The sequence below is a fragment of the Symsagittifera roscoffensis genome, chromosome 5, assembly GCF_963678635.1.
Source record: "Symsagittifera roscoffensis chromosome 5, txSymRosc1.1, whole genome shotgun sequence".
Lineage (NCBI taxonomy): Eukaryota > Metazoa > Xenacoelomorpha > Acoela > Convolutidae > Symsagittifera > Symsagittifera roscoffensis.
Window position 1 is genome coordinate 22,039,934 of NC_087066.1, and position 27,959 is coordinate 22,067,892.

Consider the following 27,959-nt stretch of genomic DNA (forward strand, 5'->3'; position numbering starts at 1 on the left):
GCTGTTCGATTCGTTTATATAATCTAATAACCCAGTGCTTTGTATTTAACCAACTAATTAATTCATACGTTTTCTAACTATTGTTTCTACTCTAACTTTTGTCAAGACAACTTGACGATCTAAAGTGAGACATTTAACTTAGGATAAAATTACTAAGCATTCAACCAGCAATGAACGCTTAGTAAAACTGGTGCGACCGCAGCAGAGAACTATTCCTTAAGAAGTTCCTTTTCCAACAAACTCGAAACAGCTTTTAAAAATTCAAAACAATATTTTAAAATTAGGATCTGTGAGTATTTGTCAGAAATTAGTTTCCAACCTCAAAAAGCCAGAGACTATGGGTATCTTTCGATAGAAACACAATTTCATTGTCTTCTACTTGACAGATATTCCTAGTAGGGTTCTTGCGATAAGTATCCCCTGCGCTAACATTCGCCCACGATATTCCTCCACCTCGAGGACTATTATACGGCTTTCTAATTGACATTAGCTCATGAACTTAACTATTATCTATTATTATAATAATATATAAAACTTCTGAAAGAATCGTTCTCTGCCGAAGTCCGCTAGTAAGATATACCCGTTTTGTCCAGTAATCAACTAAATTTATGCCGAAACTTCAGTTAAAGTTATCATCACTAAAATTAACGAAATTTTTATTAATTAAACTGCTCAAAAACTTATTAAACATCTTCATTTACTTTTTCGAGGGGGTTAAGTGGTCATATGTGCGATCAAGAGTACCCTAAATTGTATGATAAATTGAAATCTTCATCACAACCATCCACGCTTGTTGCTATTTATTCTAATCCTTCATCATTTCTCGAGGCTTATCCTCATTTTTCTTAAGCTAATTTTTAATTCTATCTAACTTTTTTTAACTTAAACCTAAATTATCCATCAGTAAAGCTACCAATTACTGAAACTAAGGAAGAAAATAACAAAAACCAAGAAGGAAGGAACGGATTTGGGTGATTTTAATAAATCATTGGTTTTTTATGACACAGTTTAAATATACATCTAATAAAAAATAAGAATACGCACTAAAACCAATCTTAAAAGTTAACCAGATAACACCAAACACCGAGTTTTAGTTTCAGCACAAAAATATCAGATTTCACAACAAAAACTAAATCTAAAACACTGACACATCCACTTGATATTGATAAACTAGGTTTCATATGATAGCCTAAGCACTAAAAAATTGATTTTTACCAGCCAAATTTTTTGGTTTCAGTCTAGATTTCAGTTATAGGATCAAACGTTTCAGTTAAAATAAGTATAGTTTTCGGTCACAATTTTTGGTTTCTGTAAACGGGTTCGGGTAAAACAACAAAAGTTGAACTAGTGAAACCCAAAATTGGATACCATAAGTCAAAAACCTGGTCTTAAATGGTAAGTTTTTGTTCGTTTCACGTTTCAGAAAACAAAAATTGAGTTTTTGGTCTCAAAATTGAGCTCCGAACGCCAAATTTTGACTTTCTAGAGAAAACTAACGGTGTTATAACCCACCAAACCAATTTCAAAATTTGGTTCCTCAGGCTGAAACGTACGTTTCAGAATTGGTGTTTTTGGTTTCAGAAGCAAAAATCTTGCTTCCCCTGTGAAATTTGTGTGAAATATTGAAAGATAATAGGAATCCTTAATGCACTAACCAATTTTTAAACTCAAAAAACTTGTAGAAGGTGTTAGTTTGAGCCCTCAAACTTACAGTTTCAGAAAACTAAAATTGTCGTTTTAGGCTAAAATTCTAATCTTTTTGGCAATCTTATTGCTGGAATAGAAATATATTAGAGAGACCAACCTAAATTTTTAATCTCAAAACTCTAAAACCAAGTGGTCAAACCATAGTTTCAGTTCTAGAAATCATAGTTTCAGCCCCAAAAACTTAGGTTTCCGCAAACAAACTTTTGACTTTGAAGTAACAAACCTGTTCCAAATTCTAATTTACACTAGACCAGCTATCAAAAACCAACTTTTTATTTTCATGCATCGAGTTTGAGAGAGTTTAAGAGTTTTAGGTTTGAGATTTCAAAAACTAAGTTTAAGAGATCAAAAGATTCGGTTTTCTCGAATTTTTTATAAGATAAAGCATAAACCAGGTATACTAAAATTTTTAGACAATTTTAAGATTAAAAAAACTCAACTTCAGCTACCATAGTTTCAGATTTCAGATTATCGTTTCAGTCCAAAATTTTTGTAAAATTTTGTTAAAAAAATTAAAGTTTTGAGCCAATAATAACCCAAAAAGGCATATAGTTATATTTTTAACCATATCAAAGGCGTTAAAAAAACTTCACTTGAACAAAGTTTCAGGTTTCAGCTAAAATTTCAGCGAACAAAAATTTGAAACACTAAAAAAAATTTTTCCAAAGAAATTTTTGAAATTTCTTATTTCATTATTAATAACCTTTGTTAATAATCAATAAATCCTAGGAGGTTTTCATTACTTCAAATCATATTACTCAAATAGTACAACTTAGTTTAAGAAAAAGAAAACAAACACCAAAAAAATTAATGTTAACACGTTTTAAAATTGACGTCAGTACAATAAATTTAAAACTCAAATTAGGAAATAAAGTCTCTAACATCATATGGTACATCACTAACACTGAAAAAGATCATATTAGTTTTAGCAAAACAACCTAATGACAATAAACACGAATTGTACGTATTTTTTTGACGATATACTCCAAAAATTGACACAATTCTTCAGCAAATAAAAATACCAAATAATATAATTTATATACCGCAAGAACGATTAATTGCTTCAATCCCGATTGCTTTTTGATATCATCATATACCCAAGCTTAAAAGTACTTAAGTTTTGATCATTTTTTATTAGAAACATAAATTTTTCCTCAACAAAACTTAAATAATAACGAGTTCTTAGAAAAATTTAAATATTCCTTATATCGTTTATCATTACCTAGATAACAATTTACGTCCCAAAATGATGTAGAATGCTATGATCCACTTTTATCAAGTAAATACAACAGCATTTAATTTAAATCTAAATTTGAAAAAATAATCCACGAAAATTATTTGGTATATCACCAATATCCAAAAGGATTAAATCACAATTTTGTCCAAACACCCACACAAAAATATTCACGAATTAACTATTCTCTCCCGCAGCAAAACCCCTGAGCTAACTTCTATCTTAAAGAAGCTTAATCGACCCCATAGCACTATTGATCTATCTAATTAAAATTTGTATTCATTAAACATAGCAAGATTCATAGTAACTTAAATACAATTATTTCAGTCCTTACAATTGATCAGTACACAAAACATTCAAACCTTTATATATTGTTAACAAAAATTTAAGTGAATTAAGCAAAAATGGCAAACGTAGTGGCAAACCCAGATTTAGCTCTCGAAAAATTTACCGGCTTAGATCCAAATGAAGATGCAAGAGATTTTCTTGATATAGTAGAGAAAAAGATAGCATTTTCCCTAGGAACTAGACCAGCAGACGCAGGTGACGAACAGGACGCATATGATAACAGACAAAGAGCCTTATTTGGTTCAATATTACGAGGTGCAGCCGCTCAATGGTATCAGGGAGTAGCAGCCCATTTACCTTGGAACGAGATAAGAGATCAATTCATAGATAGATTCACTGATGATAAGGATAAGTATAGAAGACGAATAGAAGCAGAAAACATGAAAAGACAACCTGATAAAATTATTAAAAGCTACCTATATAAATTAAGCACCGCAGTAGCCTAATCCAACTTTTAATGATGATCAAAGAGCAGCAAAGAAAATGGAATTCTTTGTACGCGACTTAAGCCCTCCAGGCTTAAAACAAAAGGCGCATCAATTCCTAATTGAGAATCCACCCGCAACTTGGCAACAATTAACAGATCATATTGCTACAAAAGACTTAAGTTTTGCAATAAGTAGTGAGTTTATTGGAACAGCATCCAGTAGCATAGATAATAAATTGGAAATAGAGGGAATGAAGGATCAACTTAACGAGTTAACAGGACTAATGAAGGATCAACAAATAAACGCAGCTGATAATCCACATGAGCACAGAAACAAACAAAACAACTCAATGTTTTGCAACTGGTGTTGCATGTCAGGCCATACGATAAGACATTGCTTTAAATATAACGATCAACAGGAGCAAAATTATGACTCGCTTCAAATACGAGAGAACTCAAACAGAAGTTACCATAACTATAGCAAGAGTAGGTCAAGAGTAGACAACAATTTCAATGACATAAATCCCCAACAAGAATTCAGGCATTTGTCAAACTTTAAGGAAAGTTCTCAATCGCGTGACAGGTCGAACAGTAAAAAAACCCTTCAACAAAAATAACGATTATTAGTCACCTTACCAGATCCACAGCTTTAGTGATGATGACATTCCAGGAGACTATACCGATAATGAATGTGAGCTTGTTAATTTAAACTAGATCAGTCTCTGTCTGAACCCAAAATACAATTATATATTAACTTATACCAACATCCCGTCGGAGACAAAATAAAAAAAACGGTCTGGAAACCCAATTTCTACTAGACACTGGAGCAACATGTTCGCTTATTAATTTTGACAGTTATGAACAATTTTATAAAATACAGCCTCTACAGCTGAATAAATCTAGATCAAACACAGTTGCTGTTAATGGAGAAAAACTTAAACTTATAGGTTATACTAATTTTGACTCAACTTTTGGTACAAACACTGATAATCCGGTAAAAATTAAAACACGAATTTCAGCCGAGAATGGATGCGATCTAAATATATTAGGAATGGATTTCATTTCTCACAATATTAAATCAATAAACTTTCCAAATGTAAGCTTAGAATTAAGAAAATACTCAGATATAACAGTTCTTATCAGTATTATAAGAAGCAAAAGTTATCCATATCTAAGCTTTTATCAAAATGTACTTCTTGATAAAAATATAACTATTGCACCAAAATCATCCCGCGTAATTTCAATTTCTCCAGCAGGCATAGTTTTCATAGTAAGAACATCGTATAGAATTGATAAGTTCTTAGAACAAAAAGGCATTAATGCAAAAACCACTTTTTGTATGAATGAAATAAAGTCAATGCCGGTCGTTCTTAAAAATTCCAGAGAATCAAAAGTAGATATAAACAAAGGTGTAATAGGCCAAACGTTTGAAAACATAGAAATAAAACAGACCCATTTCTTCCTGCTTTAAAATTTTCATAAATGTGAAGTTTTCATGAAAGCTTTTATAATGCTTTAACTTTGTGAAATTTACCTAACGTTTTTTATACTGAGCAGTAAATCTAATTTAATCTTACTAAAAAATAAGATTACGAGTATCATCCTACAAAAATACTACAATGAATAGCGGTTCTGTATAACTTCCAAAAGGATATGTCAAAATGCATGAACACGGATTTAATTCTATACCGAGATCAAAAACAGTCAAGTACGCTAACAATTTTGGACCATCCTCAAAATCAAAGAAAGATAGAGGGATGGTAACCCAATCGCTCAGACAAAAAAGTTTTTCGACTTCAACATATCGGCAAAAAAATTGCAAAAGCCAGGAGTTTAAAAGATTAAAGTTTTACCAGTCTATAATAATTTCATTTTCAGGCGGTTTTATTAACTGAAAACTCAGAATTACACTTAAGGGAATGTCAAATTACCCTACGTACAATAACGAGAATTAAAAGAGTGAAACTTTTGATGAAAGACCTAGCCAATGTAAAATTGTAACAAACTCATTCTGCGAAGTAATTTGCACCATCGGATTCCTCTTAGGGCCCAAGTAGGGACCGATGAAATTAATCATTAGGCTTATAGTTTTCAAGTTACAAATGCAAACTAGAAGAAATTCATCAAAAAGGGAAAAATTATCTCTCATTTTTCAACAAAATGAGTACGTTGTTACAATTATTCATGATCTTAAAATGGGCGTACATAGTTTTTCGACCCGAACCGCCGCAGATTTATGCCAGCATATGTTGGTGGCCTTATGTAGCCTTTCAATACCCATGGTACCAATTTCATTTAACCAACGCAAAAGATTGTTGGTGGCTGTATGCAGCCTTTGAGACTCTTATGATTCACTCCTCAAAACTTTGGCCACATTCCTAATTCGGTAGTTTACAATACACAACACGCAGGCATTTAAACCCTTGAATACAACAAATTTTCAGAAGCAACACTTTGAAAATTGGACCGTATCATCATTAGGATTGTTTACGTTAAATTTTTGCATCATAAAGTTCAGGACGACTTTTCTGTACTAAAGATGTGAACATGGATTGGTGCAGGTGATTAAAACCGAGAAAGAATTGTTACACTTATCTTATCGAATATTATACCGTTTGTAGTTAGTGTTCAACTTTCCTTACCTTTGATATTTCTTTTTTTTATTCCTTAGTCAAATCTTTCCCATACCTTATCAGCAAATGAAACGAAGATTCCTGGTTATGACAAAATGCTGTCAATTGAAATATTATATTTGTTTATACCTGCCTTACCATTTTTACAATTTTTCGTTCGTTAATATTTGCATCTAGTAACCCTAACCCAAAGTTTATAGCTGTATAATTTGTTAAGGACCCCATGGTAAGCCTGTGGATGACTCCAAGTGGGCATACATTTAAAATGTAGGGGTTAATTAATGCCCAAAGTTCCATTTTTTTAACTACATAAGTTTAAAATCTGAGCTTAACTCAGTGTTGTAAAGCGCTTTGTTCCTGTGGTTAATAAACAGCATGATCGTCTTTCTTCATTTGTTTTCCCTGGTGGGTTTGTGTGAAACCACAAGATTGTATTTTCCACCTTTTATATTTATACAATGTTACGCTTTTATAAATGTCCTTCATTGTTCAAACATTTGATAATTAGCCTTAGTATCCGAATGTTATTCGGGATTTTAAATATTATCTTTATTTTATTTGATATTTATTGGAACTCGAATTGGAACTCTGGATATTTCGAATTGGAACTGCCGAAATGCTGAACCAGCACCCGAGGAATTTGAAAGAAAATTGCCTCTCATAAAGAAGCAACGAAAATCTTTAGCTGTACAATCCTTGTCAATTGACGACGGGTTAAATAAGAACACTCGGAATTTCCCCAGTTTGAATCAAAGATTGGAACTGAAGAAGAGCAGAGAAGCCAAATTGGATACTGAAAATTCAAAATTTATTTGAAGTATTCAATAAAGCAAAATTGCAACAGATGGAAACTGCCATCGTTTATTGAAGTCGTCAACTCGACGACAAAGGTTAAGGCGATGATGCCTGGCGAGTTTATAGGCCAACAAGAAGTGGTGATAAGGGATGAAACCAACTTCTGAAAATTGAAGAAGAGAGAAGAGCAAGGCTACATCCTGAAAGCAGGGGGAACGCAAGTTACCATACCGTTTGAGGGAATAGCTGCCTTCCCAAACTATGTAGGACACAAGCAGGAGGAGCAAGACGATTATAAAGAACTCACAGACGGGATGAGCAGACATTTTTTTTTCTTCAGACAGCTTTCTACTTTTTAACTAGCCAATTTTGACGGAATTTTTTTTATATCATTCAAAAGGTATGGTCGTCCCGAGCTTAAATTTGAAAAAAATATATTCACCTTTGATCATTTTTTGTAAAATTATGAGGGTTTATATATTGCCATTTTGGCCGATTTGGGACAATTAACGCGCGATATTTTAACACGTACGCGGATAATTGATGCGTCTTAGAAATCGTTCCAATTTGGTTGAAGGAAGCTTATTTGCAATAATTAGTTTGTTATGAGAAGCGGAATCAATTACTTCTTTCTTCATACAGAATGTGGGGGGATAATTTTTACAAAAAAAAACTCAAATTTGAAAAAAAATATTAAATTCGCTATTTTTCATTTAAGTTTTCCATGTTATTATTGCTTCATGGACCTTGTAGTATTGAAAATACTACACAGACAAAAGACCATTGTCTTAATATTTAACAACCCAATTCTCAATTGGAGCGTGCCATTTAAATTAAAGCCTCTTTTCACTAAATCAGACATTGACTGATTTACTCTTATTAGGACTATAAAATCTTGTTGTGAAAATCCCCTCCTTTTTAAATACTTGTCCAATTTTTCTCATTTTTTCTTGCTCACTATTTTAAAAAGGCGGCGCTTATTAACACGTCCCTTTTAACTTTAACTTGAAACAAATTGGATAAATATTTAGCAGTCTTGCCGGCTGCACTGAAATTCTCCTTGCTTTGATTAAGCAGAGTTGCACCTGCAATATGATGCATCAGAGAGAGTAATAAGAATTTTCAATGAGACAAAACTGAAGGCTGCGGCTTTAACCAAAGAGGACTAACAATTTAAAGATATTTGATTTGAAAAAATCAAATAAAAACTAGTTAAAAATTCCCTAATAAGAAAAGGAGAATAAAGGAGCAGGTGAAAAATGAATAATTAAAGCTTGAATCAGCCGCTTGTTTATGCTTACGAGCAAAAGGACTGGCCTGAAATCTTCAGTGTTTCATTTTGCTCAGTTAAATAAATAATTTTTCTTTTCTGCATTTACAGTAAAATTAAACTAGTCTTTTTTCACAAATGAAATAGAGAATAAATTCTCATTTCAAGTTCGATAAAATTATAAATCGAGATACTCGAGATACCCGCACCTGAGGAAGTCTGGACTACAAGTACCAAAAGGACTACGGCAAGACGACAATGACGACCAAACCAGAAGTGCCGAAGTGGACACAATCAAGGGCGACCCAAGAATACTAATCAGCCATCGACCTTAGTAAGAAGATAAAATATTGATGAACAAATTAAGATTAACTCAACCTACCCTCATAGGTATATTTCTTTAAGCTGTTCGATTCGTTTATATAATCTAATAACCCAGTGCTTTGTATTTAACCAACTAATTAATTCATACCTTTTCTAACTAGTGTTTCTACTCTAATTTTTGTCAAGTTAACTTGACGATCTAAGGTGAGACTTATAACTTAGGATAAAATTACTAAGCATTCAACCAGCAATGAACGCTTAGTAAAACCTTAAAAGACAGTCGGACTATTCAGGGCTTTTCCCTGATATGATCAGTTCCTGTTTATATCATCATAATTCAACATCCTTAAAGTCAAGTTTTAGATAAGGTTTTGGGTGATATCACAATGTTGACCGGGATCGCAAAAATCTTTTTGTTCCGACTTTCGTAACGAAAGTAAAGGAATATTTGTACTCGGGGTCGATTTTTTTCACACAAATTTCGACTTTTTAACTAGCCATTACTGATGGACTTTAAAAAGATGTTTCACCTGTGATCGTTTTTGTAAAGTTATGGTGGTTTAATGATTACGATTTTGGTCAATTTGGGACAATTAACGCGCGATAAATTTCGCGCTATAACGCGTAAGCGAGATTTAACCCGAAATTGTTCCAAATTGGTTGAAGGACGTTTATTTGCCACAACTGATTTGTTACTAGGAGTGAAGTCTATCACTTTGTACTTTATATGGCGTGTGGGGGGGGGGGGGGGGGGGTGTATGATTTTTACAAAAATCTCAAATTTAAAAAAAAAAGTTGTACGTTATTACATGTAATTTTTAAATGTTAATACTACTCCATGGACCTTAAAAGGCAGTCGGAACATTCAGGGCTTCGCCCTGATACGAGCACTTTTGTTTGTGTTTAGGCTTAGGTTCATTTGATGAAAAATATCAACATAACTTTTTTGGATCTACTGAATGTCATCAAAGTGGAGTTTGTAAAAGGACCCATTCTGTTTTCATTCATTTATTTGGTCAGGTTTTTTTTACTTACGCATCTGAATTCACGCAATTATAAAGATGAATATATGTAGATAAAGTCTAGTCATCAATATTTCCCACAGGTTTCCTTATTGGTTTTCACACACTTCTAATAATTGGTTTTGACGGATTTCGTAGAGTCGCATACTCATGTTAATTTAATTTTGCCGTGCTTCACTTGGAGAAAGACGCGTGTGTCACCTTTTGACAAAAAAAAAGAAAGTTCCACCTCTCTTTTCTCAGCTACTATTGCGTGTTTCGTGTTTTTTGGAATTACTCAATCACTTTGTTAGCCATACATCCGCTCGTAAATAATTAACCAGAAGTCACGTTCAGTACTCAAATAGAACTGACTTTATTGAATTCTTTGTTCTTTATGAGATTTCACGGTGACTATATAAAACTGTTTTTACTGTGAAAACTGCTTTGATCAGTCTTTAGATTTTAATTGATTTTTTTACAGGTAATTTTTCATCATTATCTTTTTTCCTAATCAGTTTTTCATAAAAGATAATATCGCTGATATCGGATAGCTGAGGTGAGTAAATTTTTGGATCAAATTAACATCCTCCAGCCCAAGCCCCCGCCCCCCCCCCCCCCCCCCCGCCCCAAATAGACCAAGTTAAGATCCTCCATCCAAGCGCTTAATTTGTATTAAATTTGTAAGCGCTGCATGTAAAATGCTCGATTCTGATTGGCTGAAAAAAATCCCAACTTAGAACCGAGTTAGTTAACATCCTCCCCCCAAACGGCTTTGGGGGGGGGGGATATGGGGGGGTGGGGGGTGTGGATGTTAACTTGGTCCAAATTTTCGGCTTTTTTTTTCAAGTTTTTGGTTTTTTTGAAGCTGTTAAAACCTATATTTTTCTAGAACCTTCGACAAAAAATTTCTGGCATGTTAAGTTTTATGATGAAAGAGTAAGCAAAGTAAAACTAAAAAACTAAAAGAGTTATTTGCAATTCGTTTTTATTATTTCTCGCGTAGGTGGTCAAACTGATTACGCCTTATCTGTCTGGGAAAAATGCTTGAAAATTATTTTTTGCCTTATTTCAATGAGTTAATCAGGTTATTGGACAAGTTACGCAAAGTTTCTCAGAAAAGTTCATTGTAAATTATAAAAAAATCCTGAATGACTTTTCCCGCAAATCATCGTGTCCTTCAATACGTATTTTCTATTCAGCAAATATTAAAAAAAGCTAGGAAAGAATCTCGACTAGTCTGAATAACTGAGCTAGTCAAGTAATCTTTTCAAATTGCTCATTGTTTTGCGGTCATCCCGCTCAAAATTGAGTAAGTTTCTATCAGTAAATTTTGAAACAAATTTGAAGTTCGGTCAATTAGGGATAATTAACGGGCGATGTATTGCGTTCTTATGATGCGCATCAGCGGTAAATTAAACTGTTCGAAATTAAAAATGGGTAAATCAGTGGGTGTTATTATAATATAAAACGCTTAAGAAATTCTTCTCTAGTTTATAAAGTGTGTGTGTGTGTGTGTGTGGATCAATTGAAATTGTAATTGTTGTTTTTGCCTGTTTTATGAGTTTTACAGACAAACTTTTAAATTGATTTTAAAGTAAGACAAGACTGCGCGTATCAGGGCGAAGCCCTGAATGTTCCGACTGCCTTTTAAGGTTTATGGAGCAGTAATAACATTTAAAAATTCAATGAAATAAAACAAAATCAAAAAAAAAAAATTTCTAAAATTTGAAATTTTTTATGAAAATCATCCCCCCACACGCCATACAAAAAACAAAAGGATAAATTTCGCTCCTTGTAACAAACCAATTATGGCACATAAGCTTCTTTTAACCAATTTGGAACGATTTCTAAGACGGATTAACTCTCCGCTTACGCGTTAATAGCGCGAAATATATCGCGCGTTAATTGTCCCAAATTGGCCAAAATGGCAACCTTTAAACCCCCGTAACTTTACGAAAAATGATCACAGGTGAAATATCTTTTCAAATTTGAGCTCAGGACAACAATACCTTTCGAATGATGTTAAAAAATTCTGTCAAAAATGGCTAGTTAAAAAGTCGATTTGTCTGAAGAAAAAAAAACCCACCCCAAGCACAAATATTCCGTTACTTTCGAAAGTCGGAACAACAAGACTGCTCGTATCAGGGCGAAGCCCTGATGTTCTGACTGCCTTTTAAGGTTTATGGAGCAGTAATAACATTAAAAAATTCAATGAAATAAAACAAAATGAAAATTTTTTTTCTTCTAAAATTTGAAATTTTTAAGAAAATCATTTCCCCACACGCCATATAAAGTACAAAAGGATAGATTTCGCTCCTTGTAACAAATAATTTATGGCAAATAAGCTTCTTTTAACCAATTTGGAACAATTTCTAAGACGGATTATCTCTCCGCTTACGCGTTAATAGCGCGAAATATATCGCGCGTTAATTGTCCCAAGTTGGCCAAAATGGCAATCTTTAAACCCCCGTAACTTTACGAAAAATGATCACAGGTGAAATATATTTTCAAATTTAAGCTCAGGACAACAATACTTTTCGAATGATATAAAAAAATTCCGTCAAAAATGGCTAGTTAAAAAGTCGAAATTTGTCTGAAGAAAAAAAAACCCACACCGAGCACAAATATTCCGTTACTTTCGTATCGAAAGTCGGAACAATTAGAACAACCACGGCTTTGCTCTTATATGTCAGCAACATTTTTAGCGTCTAACCCCGTATTAATGATTCCAATGACCCAAATTAATTCGAGCAACATCTGAGCCGGTTTAAATTGCCGCTTACCCAATAATAGTTCTCCTTGATATTCAAAATTTCCAGCAATATTTTTAGACAACTTTTGTCTTCTTCATTTCTTGTTTAAATTTATCCTTTTTTCGACATAACTTTTTTAATTTTCAAGTTTTCCGGATAATTTGAATGTACTCAGAGTTTTTTTCTGACGAGAAACATTTATTTTCTAATAAATTTTTCTGGACAGTAATTCTGTACAAAATGCTAAAATCGATTGAAAATGATTTTCTGCTATATAAATTCAAGGAAACTTGCATTCATGATTATATGATTTTCTGCAACATGATATCTGAAAAATTTGAATGCATGTGTGTACTATGTCCTGAAAGTTGAAAAAAAAAATTATTTGCCAAATTTTATGCTTCATCTTACTTCGCAAAAACAGAGTAGCTCATCATAATCCTTAACTTCAATTAAAAAGATGAAAATTTTTAAAATGCTGCAAATTTTTGCTCAAGCAGCAGTTTTGCAGAAATCGGAACAAGTTGAAGAACACACCAACAATTAGCGTCCATGTGTATAACGGATTGTGTGTTATCATTGGTAGTCATTTGTATATATGTTAAAGCGAAATATTACTGCGTGAACGGAAATTTAAACCGTCAACATATATATTTTGAAAATTTTGTAGCCCACCTTATTTTAAATGCAATTGGGCAAAATGTTCCGACTCTCGAAAAAGTGATAAAATTTTTCTGCTAGGGGTGATTTTGTATTAAGTCAATTTTTTTTCGAAGTATGCGCTTTTCAAAATAAGCGCTTCTGATGTTTATGTTTTTTCAATCTGAATCATAATTTTGTCAGGAGCTCAAATTAAAAAAAAAACCTTTTATCATATTTTTCAAAATTAAAGGGGCTCGAAATTGGCTGAATTGAAAATTTGGGGTAATTAACGCGCGAGATTTTGCAATTTTCTTGCGATAAGGTGCTAAACCTTATTTATTTTTGTATTTTACATAGAGTTTGTTTGTAGGTTAATTTAAAAAATGAAAAAAATTGTTTTCGTACTTTTTCGATTGTTAATAATTTTGCTATCGGCTTCAAAGTAAAATTGGAACCTTTTTTATACAAGTTGTTTTCTTAGCATCTATCTACGTGTTAATGGCTAGACACTAAATATGGAACATCATTGAACAAAAAACCTCAACCGGAATAAAATCGCCGCTGACGTGTTCATAGATCGAAGCGTATCGCGCGTTAATTGTCACAATTTATCTTCAATGATTATATTAAACTATAACAAGACTGCTCGTATATCAGGGCAAAGCCTTGAATGTTTCTACTGTCCCTTAATTTATATCAAATCGTTTTTGGAAAAGAAATTATTGAAAACTATACATTTTGGGACAATATCAAAGTGTTAAATTTTGAGTTGTACGAAATTAGTAGTACCAATTAGCTAGCCTCAATTCCATTCGGAATAATTTTGTTGTGCGGGATAATTCACCACGCATAAATAATTCGCGTTACGCTCTCAGCATTATGAATAAATTTTTCAAAGCGCGCATAATTTGGTCCAGAACATGGCCAAATTGGCAACTTTCAAAACACCAGAATTTTACAAAAATTAATCGGAAGTGAAATATCTTTTTACATTTGAAATCAGAAAATCGTTATCTTCAATAGGGTAGAAAAAAAGTTGTGTTGAAAACTATTATTTTGATCGGTGAAAATTGACTGCATAAAAAACCACACCGAGCGAAATATGATGTTGTTTATTTTTGAGCTGAGGTTTTCATGATTGTTTTTTCATAAATCAAAGTTTGTCTCAAGAAAAAACACACCGAGCACATTTATTCCACCCTGATTTCGAAAATCGGAACAACACTAAAACTCCTACTATGTCTAAATGTTTCAGAGGAAGTTTTTGCTTTAGAAAATTTGAGAAGGTTTCAAAAAAATCAATTTGTTTCTCTTAAATTTTCTCACGCATTTTTAAGAGTTCAAGGATGTTCAACACAAAACTTAGATCAGTTAGCTGGCGTTAATTCACTTTGGAATGAGAACTAAGCGGAAACAATTTGCGCCATATGCTACGTTGAAAATGTTCGAAAGTATCGCAAATTAAAAATCTCAATTTGGCCACATCACCAAAACAAACGCCTCAACAATTTACCTCCGCACAAAAATTATCGCAATCAATTTGTTTTGGATGATTGGAAACCTTAGTCAAAAGGTCTGCAAAATGTCAAATTTTCTCTGAAAAAAACTTATCGAGCAGAAATAGTTCGTTTCTTTTCAAATCGGGGAATAGCGAGTAGTGTTTATTCTGGCGAAGGTCAGAAGGTCTACTAAACAGTCAAAATTTCTTAGAAAAAAGTTATCAAGCTAAAATTTTCAGTTCATTTCTTTTTATTGTGCATTCAATACAAAGAAATTGGCCATCTTGGTCAAGAAAAACCCATCTGGGATATTTTTTCTTAATAAAACAATGTAAAAATGCTCGATTCGAGTAAAATTGAGTTTTCTTTTCGTTTATTAAACACGCTTCGGCTTTCATTGTGACTCAACTCACGAGCTTCATAACACAATCAGCCAAAAATTTGTTTGAGTGGGTTCAAACTAAAACCAAAAAATTTGGCCACAGAACATCAAAATCCTTTTTTATGACTCATATCAAGAATCCAACATTACCTACTAGTTTTTTGGCTTCAATTTGATTGGTTGTGAAACAACTATTTTCTCTACGAAATTGGAAGTAGCTGAACTGTTCTAAAAGAGACAAAGACTTCGACGCTCATTCAGTTCTCTTTTTTCCATTAGCTGGTATTTTCAAAGATAACAAATAAGTTCATTCTAATCTGAGTTAGATTAGATGTGTTAGAATGATGTGACTGTAGCATTCAATCTAATTTCCCATCAGTCATCGACTTCATCGATTTGTTACCTACGCCTGTTTTTGTTGATCATATAAAAATCCAATCATTTTTGGTCCGAAATTCATTAACCGAGAACTTTTTCTTGTTCAGCCAATTTCGCGACAATCTTCAGGCGTAAAAATGCCGGTAGATGGAGAAAGGTTTGTGTGGGTACGTGTGAACTACCTCTGTATCAGTGCAATCGACACTAAATCCCAAAAGTTCTCCGCTGAAGTTCTCATCGAGGCCAGGTGAGTCCATAAGTTCCCAGAACCGTTTTTATAATAGAAGATGACTTGGTGTCATGTTGTAAGAAAGTTCGAACCTCGAACATGATTAAGATTTTATTCAGCTTAACTATATTTGATAAGTTAACTATAAAATAAATGTTAAAATTAGGTGAAAAAGCAGGGGCGGTTCTAGGATTTTATCTGGGGCCAGATTTCCAAAAAAAATCTGAACTCCAAAGCTCTCCCAAACGACTATGAAGACCAAACTTTGCCTAAAAACACGTCAATAACGACCTTTTCGGCATTTCTTGAAAATTTTACAAAAAAAAACTTTTTTTGCCGCGCTCCTAAAATTGCTTTAAACATACGTGTATATTTGCACCAAAGGCGCGTTCAGAAAAATTGGCACCAAAGTTGTATTATTGGGTCGAATATAGATGTCGTAAAGTAGTAATAAAGAGTGAACCTTCTCATTGATCATTAGCTGGTTTTTGGAGTTTGCCAAATACCGTCCCTAAATCTGCTACTGCGCAAGTGTGTCACCGACCGAACATCAACGTCATGGATTTTTTGTACAAATCTGACAGAACTTGTTAAAATTGACTTATTTTTTAAAATATTTGAACGAAAAATCAAATTCAACTTCAGATGGATGCAACGGGACGGGGAGGGGGAGGGAGACTGTGAACAAGATGACAAAGAAAGAGACAAGGGGCAAGAAGAGGGGAAGGGGGGACACTTTGACCCCAAACTGGTCATCTCCAACCTGGACTATCTGCGGAAGGAGAAATGCTGGCACAGGATAGAGAGCACAGAGAAGTGCCGCAGATGGGTGTTCCTCTGCTGGAGACTCACGGGTATGTGTGGAACAAAACGAGATTACAAAACTCGAACATAAATATCTGAGCGCTGTTGATAGATTTATTCATTTAAATTCATTTTAATCATTAATTGAACCACGTCTCTGCTCGACTAAGCTCGATTCAACTCAATGTACGTTACGTAATTCATCAAAGGGTATAGAAAACGAAAATGTAATCGTTTCTAATTTACACGATGTACTTGAGTCTTTCTTGCTTCGAACTTTTTTGATTATAAATTAGTTGGTTGCACGTGTTTGGTAATTCAGTTTTGTATTTTTTTTTGAGTTTTGGTTTTCAATTTCTTTCCCGGAGTTTTTCTGATTGCATGTGAAAAGTTGAAGTCATCTAAGATGGTTGTCAATTGTCAAATTGGCATATAACACTCGGCCTCATTTTGCAGTTGCAAAATAAATTAAGAAAAAAGGGGTGGGGTAGTTCCTACTTATAAAACTTAAAACGCTGGCTTAACGGTCGTTTAAGTGTCAGTTGAAGTTATCGGCTATGGTTGTCGGCGCAAGGCTGCTTTGGGGTGAGGCTCTCATTGTCGTGAATCTTCGTTTGCTGATTGATTGCAATAATTCGGACTAACAGGTGCTAGTCTAATGGCTGGTAATGACGCAATTTTAACTCTTATTTTGACGAATTAAACGTGGATCTGATCATCATCGGTTGGTTTGTTTTCTGTGATCCGTCCAGTTGGCCAGACTCCTCGCGGCGTCATATCCTGAAGAATCCAGACAAATTCTCCTATTTTGATAGGCGGCGTCTTCTTTGTCCATCGTTGTCTTGGCAGTAGTGTTGGGATAAACTCCTTCATCAAGCGTTTCCAAATATGGGTTGCGAGTTGTTGGGCGAATTTCCATTGTCGATTGAGTGTTGAGGGCTGTTGTGTTTGTAGAGGTGTCATGCTGGCATGCGCTCTCCCGAGAAGAAAATGATTTGGGGTGAGGGCTTCAACATCATCGGGCGATGCTGAAACTGTAGTGATGGGTCTTGCGTTCATGAAGTGTTCAACTTCGCAAAGAACGGTGTTGAATATGTCGTCTGTTAGAATCTGGCCTCCTATGATGGCATAGAACGAGTCTTTGACTGCTCTTATGAGTCGTTCCCATACACTTCCGAAATGAGGAGCATAGGCAGGGTTGAAGGTCCATTCAATCTGATGGTTGGCGTAGAATTGTCGTGTAACATCGGCGTCGAAGTGTCCGTTGAGTTCTTTTTCGGCTGCGGTGAAATTTGTACCATTATCAGAAACAATTTTGGCTGGTTGTCCTCTGCGAGCAAAGAATCGTCGTAAGGTATTGATGAAGGCGTCGGCTGATTGGTCCTGGCACATCTCAAGATGTACGGCTCGTGTTGTTAGGCAAGTCATTATAACGCCGTAGCGTTTGTTGTAGTTTCCTGCGGTTTTCGAAGCAAACGGTCCAAAGATATCTAATCCTGTTTGTTGAAACGGGAAGGGTTTATCTTCTTGAAATCTGAAGGCGGGTAGGGGCGCAAGTTCCGACTGTACTCCAGTTGCCTGTTGTCGTCGGCAGTCGTAACAGTTTTTTATGATCTTGTCAATGTGTGCGCGAACACAGAGAATCCAATACTCGTTTTGAAGAATATTTTTCAAGTGCTGGCGTGGCGAATTCTGGTTGTCTTTGTGGGTTTGTCCTATAAAATGGTGAACTGCTGGGTGGTTTCCATCAAGGATAATCGGGTGTTTTATGCAATAGTCCAATTGAGATTTCTCGAGGCGTCCACATGCTCGCAAGAGTCGGTCTTCGTCTAGAAATGGTGATAGGTGTCGAAGTCTGCTAGTTGTGTTGATTCGTTTATTTTGTGTCAATGCGTTGACCTCTGGTTTAAAGCAGTCTCGTTGCGTCTGCTTGAAGATAAAACTCTTTGCGGCAATCATGTTTTTGCTTGTCAGTTCGTTGGTCGGGCTTTCGTTGAGGGACTGTAGTCCTTTATCTTTAAAAATCCTGGCGGCACGCATCACGTATGCAGTTGTTCTGAGAATTCTTGTCCATTTGGAGAATCTGCTGTAATCGATGAAGCTTTGTTCTGTCTTTTCGGTGGAAGCTTGAAAAGCTAGCATTGGGGTTGTTGCTATTTCATCCATTTGTCCAGTTTGATCGTTGAGTTGCAAGGTATCCGTATTGGCGTTGATTAACTGTAGCTTTGGCCAGTTGCATTCTGGTTCACATATGAATTTTGGTCCGGTGAACCATCTTGACTTGTTACTGAAATCTGATAGGGGTATTCCACGGGTTCCGTCGTCTGCTGGGTTTAGGGGTCCTAGGCAATGATTCCCTTGACTCGCTTGGGTGCTTTCTAAAATTTCTGCAACTCTGTGCCACAAAATTTTTTTGCCGTTTATCAGATGCCTGTATACATTGAAGCGCTGTTGTGCTGTCTGTCCACATATGCGTAGAGTTGATGTCTTGATGTCAATCCTTTGTTCTCTGCGAAAGAACTTTGCGAGGCGAGCACCAAAAACTGCGGCTTGTAGTTCCAATTCAGTTATTGTGTGTTGTTTTAGAGGAGCCACTCGAGCTTTTCCTAGAACAAAGGCGCTGCAGATTTGCCGAGTGGCACTGTTGCTGTATACAAAATAAGCGACTGCTGCTAGGGCGCTGTAGGAGGCATCTGAAAAAACATGAAGAGCGATGTTGTCGTAGCTGTATCCAAAATAGTGTCGGGGTATTTCCACTGTCTGTAGATCGTTTCTCTCGTCGAGAAGCTCAAACAGTTCAGGTATCATTTCTCGTGTAATTTGGTCGTCCCACTTCATTCCTTTTCTCCAAATTGCTTGCTGAATTATTCGTAGTCGAATCGTAATAGGTGCTGCTATTCCAATTGGGTCAAAGATTGAGGAAGCTGCGCGAAGTAGGTTCCGTTGTGTAGGTTTCTTCTGGGCGAGTTCGTGTAGTTTGTCAGTAGTGAAGCTGAGTGTATCGTCATTTACTCTCCATCCTATTCCGAGAACTCGCTTGAAGAATTTGGGGTCCTTGATTTCGTCTATTGTGATGGATCTATGTTCCTCTGGTATTATTTGCAGAATTTTATGATCCGTAGTGATCCGCTTCGTCAGGTTGAAGCTTCCTTGTTGTAGTACGTGTCGAAGGTCTTCTATGATTTTCACTGCGGTGTCGATGTCGTCGGTGGCTTCGAAGAAGTCGTCCATGTAGAAGTTCTCGTAGACAAGTTGTTTGATGTGGGGATGGCTTTCAATATTGTCGTCTGCGCAAGTTCTTAATGCGTAAATTGCACAAGTAGGAGAACATTTGGCTCCAAAGACGAATCGAGTGTACTAAAAAAATTCGGGTTCTTCCGCTCCCCAGAGGAAAAAAAGAAATTTTTTGTCTTCAGGGTTAACAGAAACCTGCATATACATCCCTTCAATGTCGGCAGTGATGGGATGCTTTCCTTCGCGAAATCGGGTAATTACTCCAAGTAGATTGCAGAGCAAGTCAGGTCCAGTGAGAAGCATATCATTCAGACAAACTCCTTTAAATTTGGATTTGGCATTGGAAACACGGCGAAGTTTTCCTGGCTTGTTTGGGTTGATTACGCCATGTTCAGGTAAAATCCATCCTGTCGAAGGTATTTCGTCTGGCTCTAATTTCCGTATGTATTGCTTGCTGAGATCCTGGTCAATTGTATTCTGGTAGAGAGCCAATTTTTCTGAATTCTTGTTAAGTTGTATTTTCGTCCGGTTGTATTGGGCAATTGCTGCTTTATAGTTGTTGGGAAGATTTGCATTTGGTTTCCACAGAAGTCAAAGTTGATAGCGGTTGTCGTATAATGATATGGTTTTCCGAAGTGTTTGCATAGCGTGTCTTTCGTCCGATGACATCGTTATTTCAGGTGATGTGGCATAGGTTTCCATTCGCCAGAATGAGGCGAGAAGATCCGAGATTTGTGTGTCGTCAGTTGATATCTATCTGTATTGGGGTGGCTGTTGCTTGGTGGCTTGAAAAGTATCCAATGTCGTTGTTCGGTCCTGCTATTGTCCATCCTAGGGCTGTAAGGACTGCTCGAGGAACATTTTGATTTCCTTTGATGATGGTCTTCGGGCTGATGTTGTCAATATTGTCCGTTCCAATCACTAGGGCTACGTCGTTGTTGCTGAAGTCCGGAAAACATATATCCTTAAGGTGGTCGTATTGGCTGCAGATTTCGTTCAACTTTTCGGGCTCGGCTGCATTCAAGTTGATGTTCTCTTTAAACATTAGTAAGTTCAAACGCTAAAGTGTTATTTCCAAATTAATGAACTGTAATATCCATTGTCTTAGCCTCTATCGTTTGCGAGTTGAAGAAACCTCCAATGAGCAGTTGTTCCTGATGGTTTGTTTCCTCCAGTTGAAGATATGCTGCTGTCGGTTGCGATATGTAGCTATTTGTACTTCCTGTATCAAGAAAAGCGTATACATTAAGGTATATGTTGCGGTGTCGTAATGTTACTGGTAAAAGTAGCAGCAGTGAGCTGTTGATTCTTGATATCTTCTTTTGGCTGGCAAGATGGTTGACTTGATTCGGTCGCTGGTTTGGATTAAACTTTGCTGTTCTTTGTGTTCGTTGTTCGTCATGTAGAGTTGTGTGATGATGCTGATTGCATTTGCTGCATGTGTGCTTTGATGGGCAGTCTTTTACTTGATGTTGGCCAAGGCAGTTGAAACAAAGTTTCTTTTCAGAAACGAGTCTCTTCTTCTCTTCCAAAGGTGAATTCTGATACATGCTGCAGTATGCTGGGTGGTGGGTTTGTCCGTCGAAGGGACATGGGGGTCGGGTATTCGCACTCCAATTTTGAGAAGTCTTCTGTGAAGGCTGGTTGGTTGATGGTCGAGATCCGATGGCGTGTCGAAGTCTTGGGGCTATTTGTTGTCGATCGTTCAAGTCCAGGGTCATTTGCTGCGGTTGCATAGGTGGTAAGTTATCGCATGCTAATGCAAACTGTCTGATCCAGTCGTTGAAGGCGATAAGATTAGGCTGGTCGATGTTCTGGTCACCATGTTACTGATGAATGTGGAAAATTCCATGTACGAATCCGTGCGATGAGTTGATGGTTGCTTGAAGCTCTGTAGTCTGTTGACGAAGTCATTGATGATAATGTCGGGTCGTCCATATCGTCGTCGTAGTTCGTGGAGGGCAGCGTTGTACATAGTGCTATTGCAGGAGTAGCCACAAATAGCTTTTCCAATCGTTAAAGTCTGCAGATGAGTCATCTTTTCGGCGTCCGAGATTGCTTCAAAGAGTCCAAACCACATGCTCCACTTCATAGGGTTTCCGTCGAAAGGCTCGATTTTTACTTTTGGGGTCCTAGTCATAAGACTGTAGTTTGCTCGTGACTGTCCGTTACTTGATGTCTGAGATACTGCTGCTGGAATGAACTGCTGTTCTGTAACTATGTTGAAGCTGAGGTTTGCGTTGGTGGTGTCGTGTTCTGTTCGATGAAACGGTGGTCTGTCTATTCGAAACCTGTCTGGGGGGTTTGCTGCGGAGTATCTCGGCTATCTGAAAAGTTTTGGTCCTCTACTGTTTGCTAATGATGATCCGGGCTGATGGCTGCTGTTGGATAATGTTGACGTCTGGCTAGAGTCCCGATCTAGTTTTGTCTGTTGTTGCACTGAATCAGCTGTGTGGGGGGCTTGAACTGTGGTGGCATTAGTTTTCTTCTGTTGTGGAGTTGTCTCTGCTGTATTTTCTTGTAGCATCAGTCTAAATTCATCCATGATGTCGTCGTGTTCGTCTTGTATATCAGTGAAGCGGTTGATGAGATCCTCAGCAGTGGGGTGCTCATTCGGGTGGTCTACAAGGTACGTAGTGGCGTCTTCCAAATTGCTGAGAATTTTCTTCATCTCGGTTTCTGAGTCAGTTATGATGTAGTTTGTATTGATGTCACTGATGGCTTTTCGTACTCTTCTGAAGAGGCGCTCTAGTTGTGCGATGAGAAGGTTTCTCTGGGGGAGAATGGTTTTGTTGGGCATGGCTAGTTTGTCGTAGTTGATCGTTGCAGTTGTTGTAGATGTCGTATCCAGTCGTAGTTTTGACCTACTTTGTTAGTTCCTGTCCTAGGTAGCTAGACCTAAACTTAAAAAGGAACGAAGCAAAAGAACAATGGTGCGTTAAATATATTTTCAAATAAGTATAACGAAATAAAATAAGCAATTGAAAAATACAATAGCTTGATAGTAAATCGTTCTGATACCTGAACAGGCGGAAAGTAATATAAACCAAACGTAAAGTTAACGTCCCTATACCAAAGTTCAGCTATGGGGGTCCAAATTGTTAAACCGATTTTTTTAAATCTTAAGCAACTGCAAAACGAGTAATCCTTGGTTGGCACTAAAGACAAACTGTGCTTCCAGCCTGGTCAGGGGGTAGAGCAAGGGTGTGGTTTCTGGCAATTTAGCTGAGTGCCATATAGAAAACGAAAATGTAATCGTTTCTAATTTACACGATGTACTTGAGTCTTTCTTGCTTTGAACTTTGATTTGATTATAAATTAGTTGGTTGCACGTGTTTGGTAATTCAGTTTTGTATTTTTTTTGAGTTTTGGTTTTCAATTTCTTTCCCGGAGTTTTCCTGATTGCATGTGAAAAGTTGAAGTCATCTAAGATGGTTGTCAATTGTCAAATTCGCATATAACAAAGGGCAATCAGACTGGGTGCTTGTCAGTACAATTCAACCTCTCTTTAAATCTATTTTTACATAAACTTTGTTCCAGAGTAGCATTATTTTCAGCAGATTATAAAAAAGCTTGAATAATTTGAATTGTCAAACAAACTGGGAATGACTATTTGCTTCAAGGGAAAATTTTTTTGATAAAGGTCATGATCTGCTCTTATAAAAATATTCTTCTTCCTGCAGATTTGCTTCCAATAAACTTACGCCCCAGAAATGTAGTCTATAGGGTAAGTTTCCGCCCAAAAAGTTTGACTGTCGGTGGATACATTTTAGTGAATTTACTTAAAGCACCAGAACGGAAAAAAAATTGATGATTTCAACTCATGCGTCTACTTTATTATAATTTTTTTTTCAAATTAACGTAATACTTGATTCTTCAATCTTTTGGAAGCCTGTCTGGGTTGCATTCATTTCATATTATGATTTGTAAATATATAATTTACAAATCATCATATGAAATTAGTGCAACCCAGATAGGCTTCTAAAAGATTGAAGAATCAAGTATTACTTAAATTTTAAAGAATATATATTAAAAATGCATTTGAGCATTTTTGAAAAAAAAAGAAAAATTTCAGGAGACTTCTACGAGAACCTTGAGCTCGAAAACTTTCCGCGGGATGTGCAAGACTTGAGCATCTGGGTGTCAAGCGAGCTACACGCAGATGAGATCGAACTTCTCGTTGAGGACCGAAAATTGCCGACCATTGACGTGAACAATTTCCGAGCGAACCAAGAATGGAACCTGTTCCATCACGTCGAGAGCGAAAAACTACCCGAGACGCCGAACAGCGACGTCGAACTCGGCAGCACCGCAGGATTCATAGTCGCAAAATGCCGAGTGGCGAGACGATCCGAGTACTTTTTTCTTAACAATGTCCTCGTAATGTTCTGCTTAGTCGTGCTTTCGTTCACGATTTACGCATTCGCGCCGACGTCTAATATGCCTCGAATTGGCTCGAGTATAAACTTGCTGCTTGTCGCAGTGGCGTTTAAGCTCTCTGTGAGTGCAAACCTTCCCCTGATATCCTACCTGACATACTTAGACATGTACATGCTTGGAGTTATTTTGTACTTATGTCTTAATATTTTATTGTTCGCATCACTGTCAATAATCAAAGATAGAGCTTATGCCAAGGATGTTGACGAATATGTGCTTTCTTGTCTCGTAATGGCCGTCGTTTTCTTTCATATGATCTTCATTTATATATTCGTATCGCGTACAAATGTACCCATAAAAGAAATGCTGGAAAAGGATCGTCTGTACGACAAAGAATTAGCGAAAATGAAGCAACGAAAATCGAGTCGAGTTGTGAAGGTCGTGGCAAGAGAAATTCCCCCACCCCTCAACTGGAAATGGTCCCAGGACAGTCAGGAGTCGGAGAGTCGAGTTTCGCCGACGAGTCGCTACGAGGAGACGAATCACCTGCTGCCACTTCGGATTAACGAAATCAGACGACAAGGAAACAATATTCAGAATATCAGATACCAATAAATAAAGCTCAATCTTCTGTCTTTACTTCGAAATAATTTTTCCATATGGTTTCCCTATGGTAGGAAACTTCGTGCAAGTATTATTATTTCAACACCAAAATGGCTTCAGTTGAAAATTCTGTGTTTTATTGCTGCTTTTTGTTTCACTATTAAAAAACTGAAAATCAAAAAAATATATTTTATGTTAGAAGTGCCAAAATAAATGTTGCTATCAAACAATTGATATTTTTACATGCATTTACTTATAGTTAGTTAGATAAACTTCTCACTGTTGCATAAAGAATGATCAATAATTTAGTTTACTCTTTAATCAAAAACGAAAATTTTCTTGAAGTATTGAAGTGTTATGTTTTTTCAGCCGTTAGAGCTACGTGATTAACGTAGCTTTGAGTCATCTGTGCAATCCCATCTCAGGCAATAAGAAATGTATATTTTTATTTTTTTTTTGATGAAAACCTAAAATAAATGAGTTTTGGTTCTTTAAGCTCCAACTTGTAATAATTTTATGTTAACAAAACTTTGTCTGAAAATTTTCTTATAATATAATGAAAATTATAAATTGTTTCCACAACATATCTAACTGTTTCCTACTTTTCTTTGTTGCTTTTACAAATTGCAGATCATTTTGGTAGATCGCCATGAGACGTAATTGTCTGTTTTCAGGCGTCTAGCGCTTAAGACATTTGTATAGCCGACTTCTTTTTTGAATCTTCTAATTTTTCTCCGCAACTTTAAAATTTCACTTCAATTTTTATGATGACTGACTTAACCAGATTATTCTCTATACTTTTTCTAGATGTTATTGGGTTAATAAATTTTTTAGAATTGTAAATAGTAATTCAAAAAACTAAATACCTTCATAAATGTATGTATATCTTTATATAAGTAAGATTTTAGTTTAAAATAAAATTTCAAACCCAGCAAAAAATGAGACATAGCTTGGATGCTACTTTTCAATTTCTTAAACCAGTTCATCATTATCTAAATTCGAATGATTAATTAATTATTATCATTACCTAAATTACTATTTTCTTGCTATTTGCAAATTGTATCACTTTGAACTTGCGTGTTGGGGATGTTTTTCATTCTAAAATCAAAAATATTTGTAATTTTTTCATCTTTTGTTCAAAATTTCAACAAATATTTTTATTTCGGTTACTCTATACTAGTTAAAATACAGTCGGAAAATTCAGTGCTTCGATAGGACTTCAGTGCTCAATTTCAAATAATTTTCAGGCTGATGTTTCAACTGGCGTTTAATTCTGACGTTTAGTTCTGACTTCAGGCCAATTTTGAAACAATTTCAACAGTATCCTAATTTTTTATACCAAATTGGTTCATCGAATTTTAATTTTTGCTTTTTAACAGAATCGCAGAAAAATTACCGTGGTCGGAGCAAACTGTGCTTCTTGCACATCAATTGATTAATCCTATTGTTTTCAGTAGTTCCCTTTTAGCTTGATCGAAACTAAATTGAAGACAAATTTTTTATAACCAATTTAGTTCGGCAGCCTGTGTGTATCATTTAAGATCATCTATTTACCACAGTTTGTTTTTGAGCAAAATTGCTTAGCGCTGCGAGTAAAATACTTATTTCTGATTAGCTGAAATTGCTTCAGAAGAAACTGCTTTGGGAGAAAAATGTGAACTCGAAACACCTGTAAAAAAAAGTTTGTGGAAAAAAATTGATCTGAATTAATTGCGAGTCACACAAATCGAAAACAAAATAATTGACAGGAAATGATAGGCACTTTTAGGAATGGTACCTTTTTTTGAGTTTGATGATGCAAAATTCCCTAGTTCCATTTGATACTTCCGTCTGTCCGGTTCAATTTTTTTTTAATCTATTCTGTTATACGGTTCAAAACTGATCTTTCTGAAACTTTAATAATTGAACTGTATTTTAATTGACCAAAATAAGTTTTGGATGTTTAAAAAATTGAAGCTCTATTAACAATTTGGTATATATGGGCCGTGTAACAGAAAACACGCGCTGGTTTCTTATAATTTTTTAAAATTCAAATCTAGTAAAAACAAAATCATCAATGCTAAAGACTTCCGCAGAAATAATAAGCTTAACCTAACTTTTTCGTTTGATGTTTTATTATTCAAGTTTTTCGAAAAAAAATAGCGCCATTTGTCAATTTCAGAACATCAAAGCATTAAATGGGTTCAGATAAACTATATGTAATTTTGAGAGCAGTTGTTCGAAAAAAGTTTTCCACCAGCTTTTTTAAGTTATTGTGTCTCGATATATTCTGATACTATCAAAAGCAATTGTATCATAGACAAGACTGCTAGTGTTAATGCAAATCTCCTAAATGTTCGAGATACATCGTAAAATGTTTGAAGTAGTTAGTGTTTTTTAAATTATTTAGCATATGCAATGTAAAATACGGGGAGACATATTTCGGATTTACCAATAATTTAACTGGAGCAGTTCGTTTGCCTCATTTCAGTTGTTAGTCTATTATGAGCCGAGTTATTTCGTGGCATACGTTATATTCTAAATAACTGGAAAAATTCTCAGAGTTCCTATTGCTTAGATGGATTAAGCTATAAGCAAACAGAAATCAATTTTTATTCCATATAAAAAAAAAATCCAAAAAATTTTTTTTTTCGAAATTGCTGTTTAAAGATACCCGAATGGTGTTTGAACTGGCTGCGACAACTGGGATCAAGTAACATTAGAAACAAGCGAATTGTAGCAGCAGTTGACAAAAATTTTTATTACATTTTAGAAGAAAAAAAATTGTCAACTGCTGCTACAATTCGCTTGTTTCTAATGTTACTTGATCCCAGTTGTCGCAGCCAGTTCAAGCACCATTCGGGTATCTTTTCAGTCATAAACAGCAATTTCGAAAAAAAAAACATTTTAGTTTCGAATTCCGTATGCGTCGCTCTGCTGACTAACGGTTTTCTACTCAGCACAAGCATTTTATTGCCCTTCGGCTTGGCCCCTGACTTTTGACTAATTTTTATTGCATATTTCTCCCACAAGATCTCAATATACTTGATAAACTAATTTCTTGGGTTCAATGCAACATTTGCAGACAAAATTGGTATCGGACAAAAAGGTTTTATAGGTTTTTTCTATAGACTTTTTTGTTGCTAAATAAGCAAAACCTTGTTTGCACTGTGTTTTGAGTACATAATTAAACCCAGATTTGTACTTTTTTAACGGAGTAGTCTTAAAAATCCAATAGCTGAGTGTGAGATGGCTTCAAAATTTTCGGCAAAAACGTTATGGGCGTTGATGGACTCAAATGTATATCGCAGTTTTATTTTTAAGAAAAAAAAATTGA

General features: G+C 35.5%; 1 protein-coding gene across 1 annotated transcript; it reads left to right on the top strand.

Annotated features, from left to right (window-relative positions):
- Positions 1–15,368: 15,368 nt before the first annotated feature.
- LOC134846652 (uncharacterized) lies at positions 15,369–24,655 on the top strand. The gene is made up of 3 exons (XM_063864037.1): positions 15,369–15,643; positions 16,271–16,479; positions 23,739–24,655. Exons 1-3 carry the CDS (start codon positions 15,534–15,536, stop codon positions 24,653–24,655), a joined length of 1,236 nt encoding a protein of 411 aa, XP_063720107.1. The 5' UTR covers positions 15,369–15,533.
- The last annotated feature ends 3,304 nt before the right edge of the window (positions 24,656–27,959 follow it).

Coding starts and splice junctions, on each gene's coding strand:
- LOC134846652 (XM_063864037.1), top strand. CDS start 15,534: ATGCCGGTAGATGGAGAAAGGTTTGTGTGGGTACGTGTGAACTACCTC. Junction 15,644..16,270: donor GAAGTTCTCATCGAGGCCAG/GTGAGTCCATAA, acceptor ATTCAACTTCAG/ATGGATGCAACGGGACGGGG. Junction 16,480..23,738: donor CCTCTGCTGGAGACTCACGG/GTATGTGTGGAA, acceptor GAAAAATTTCAG/GAGACTTCTACGAGAACCTT.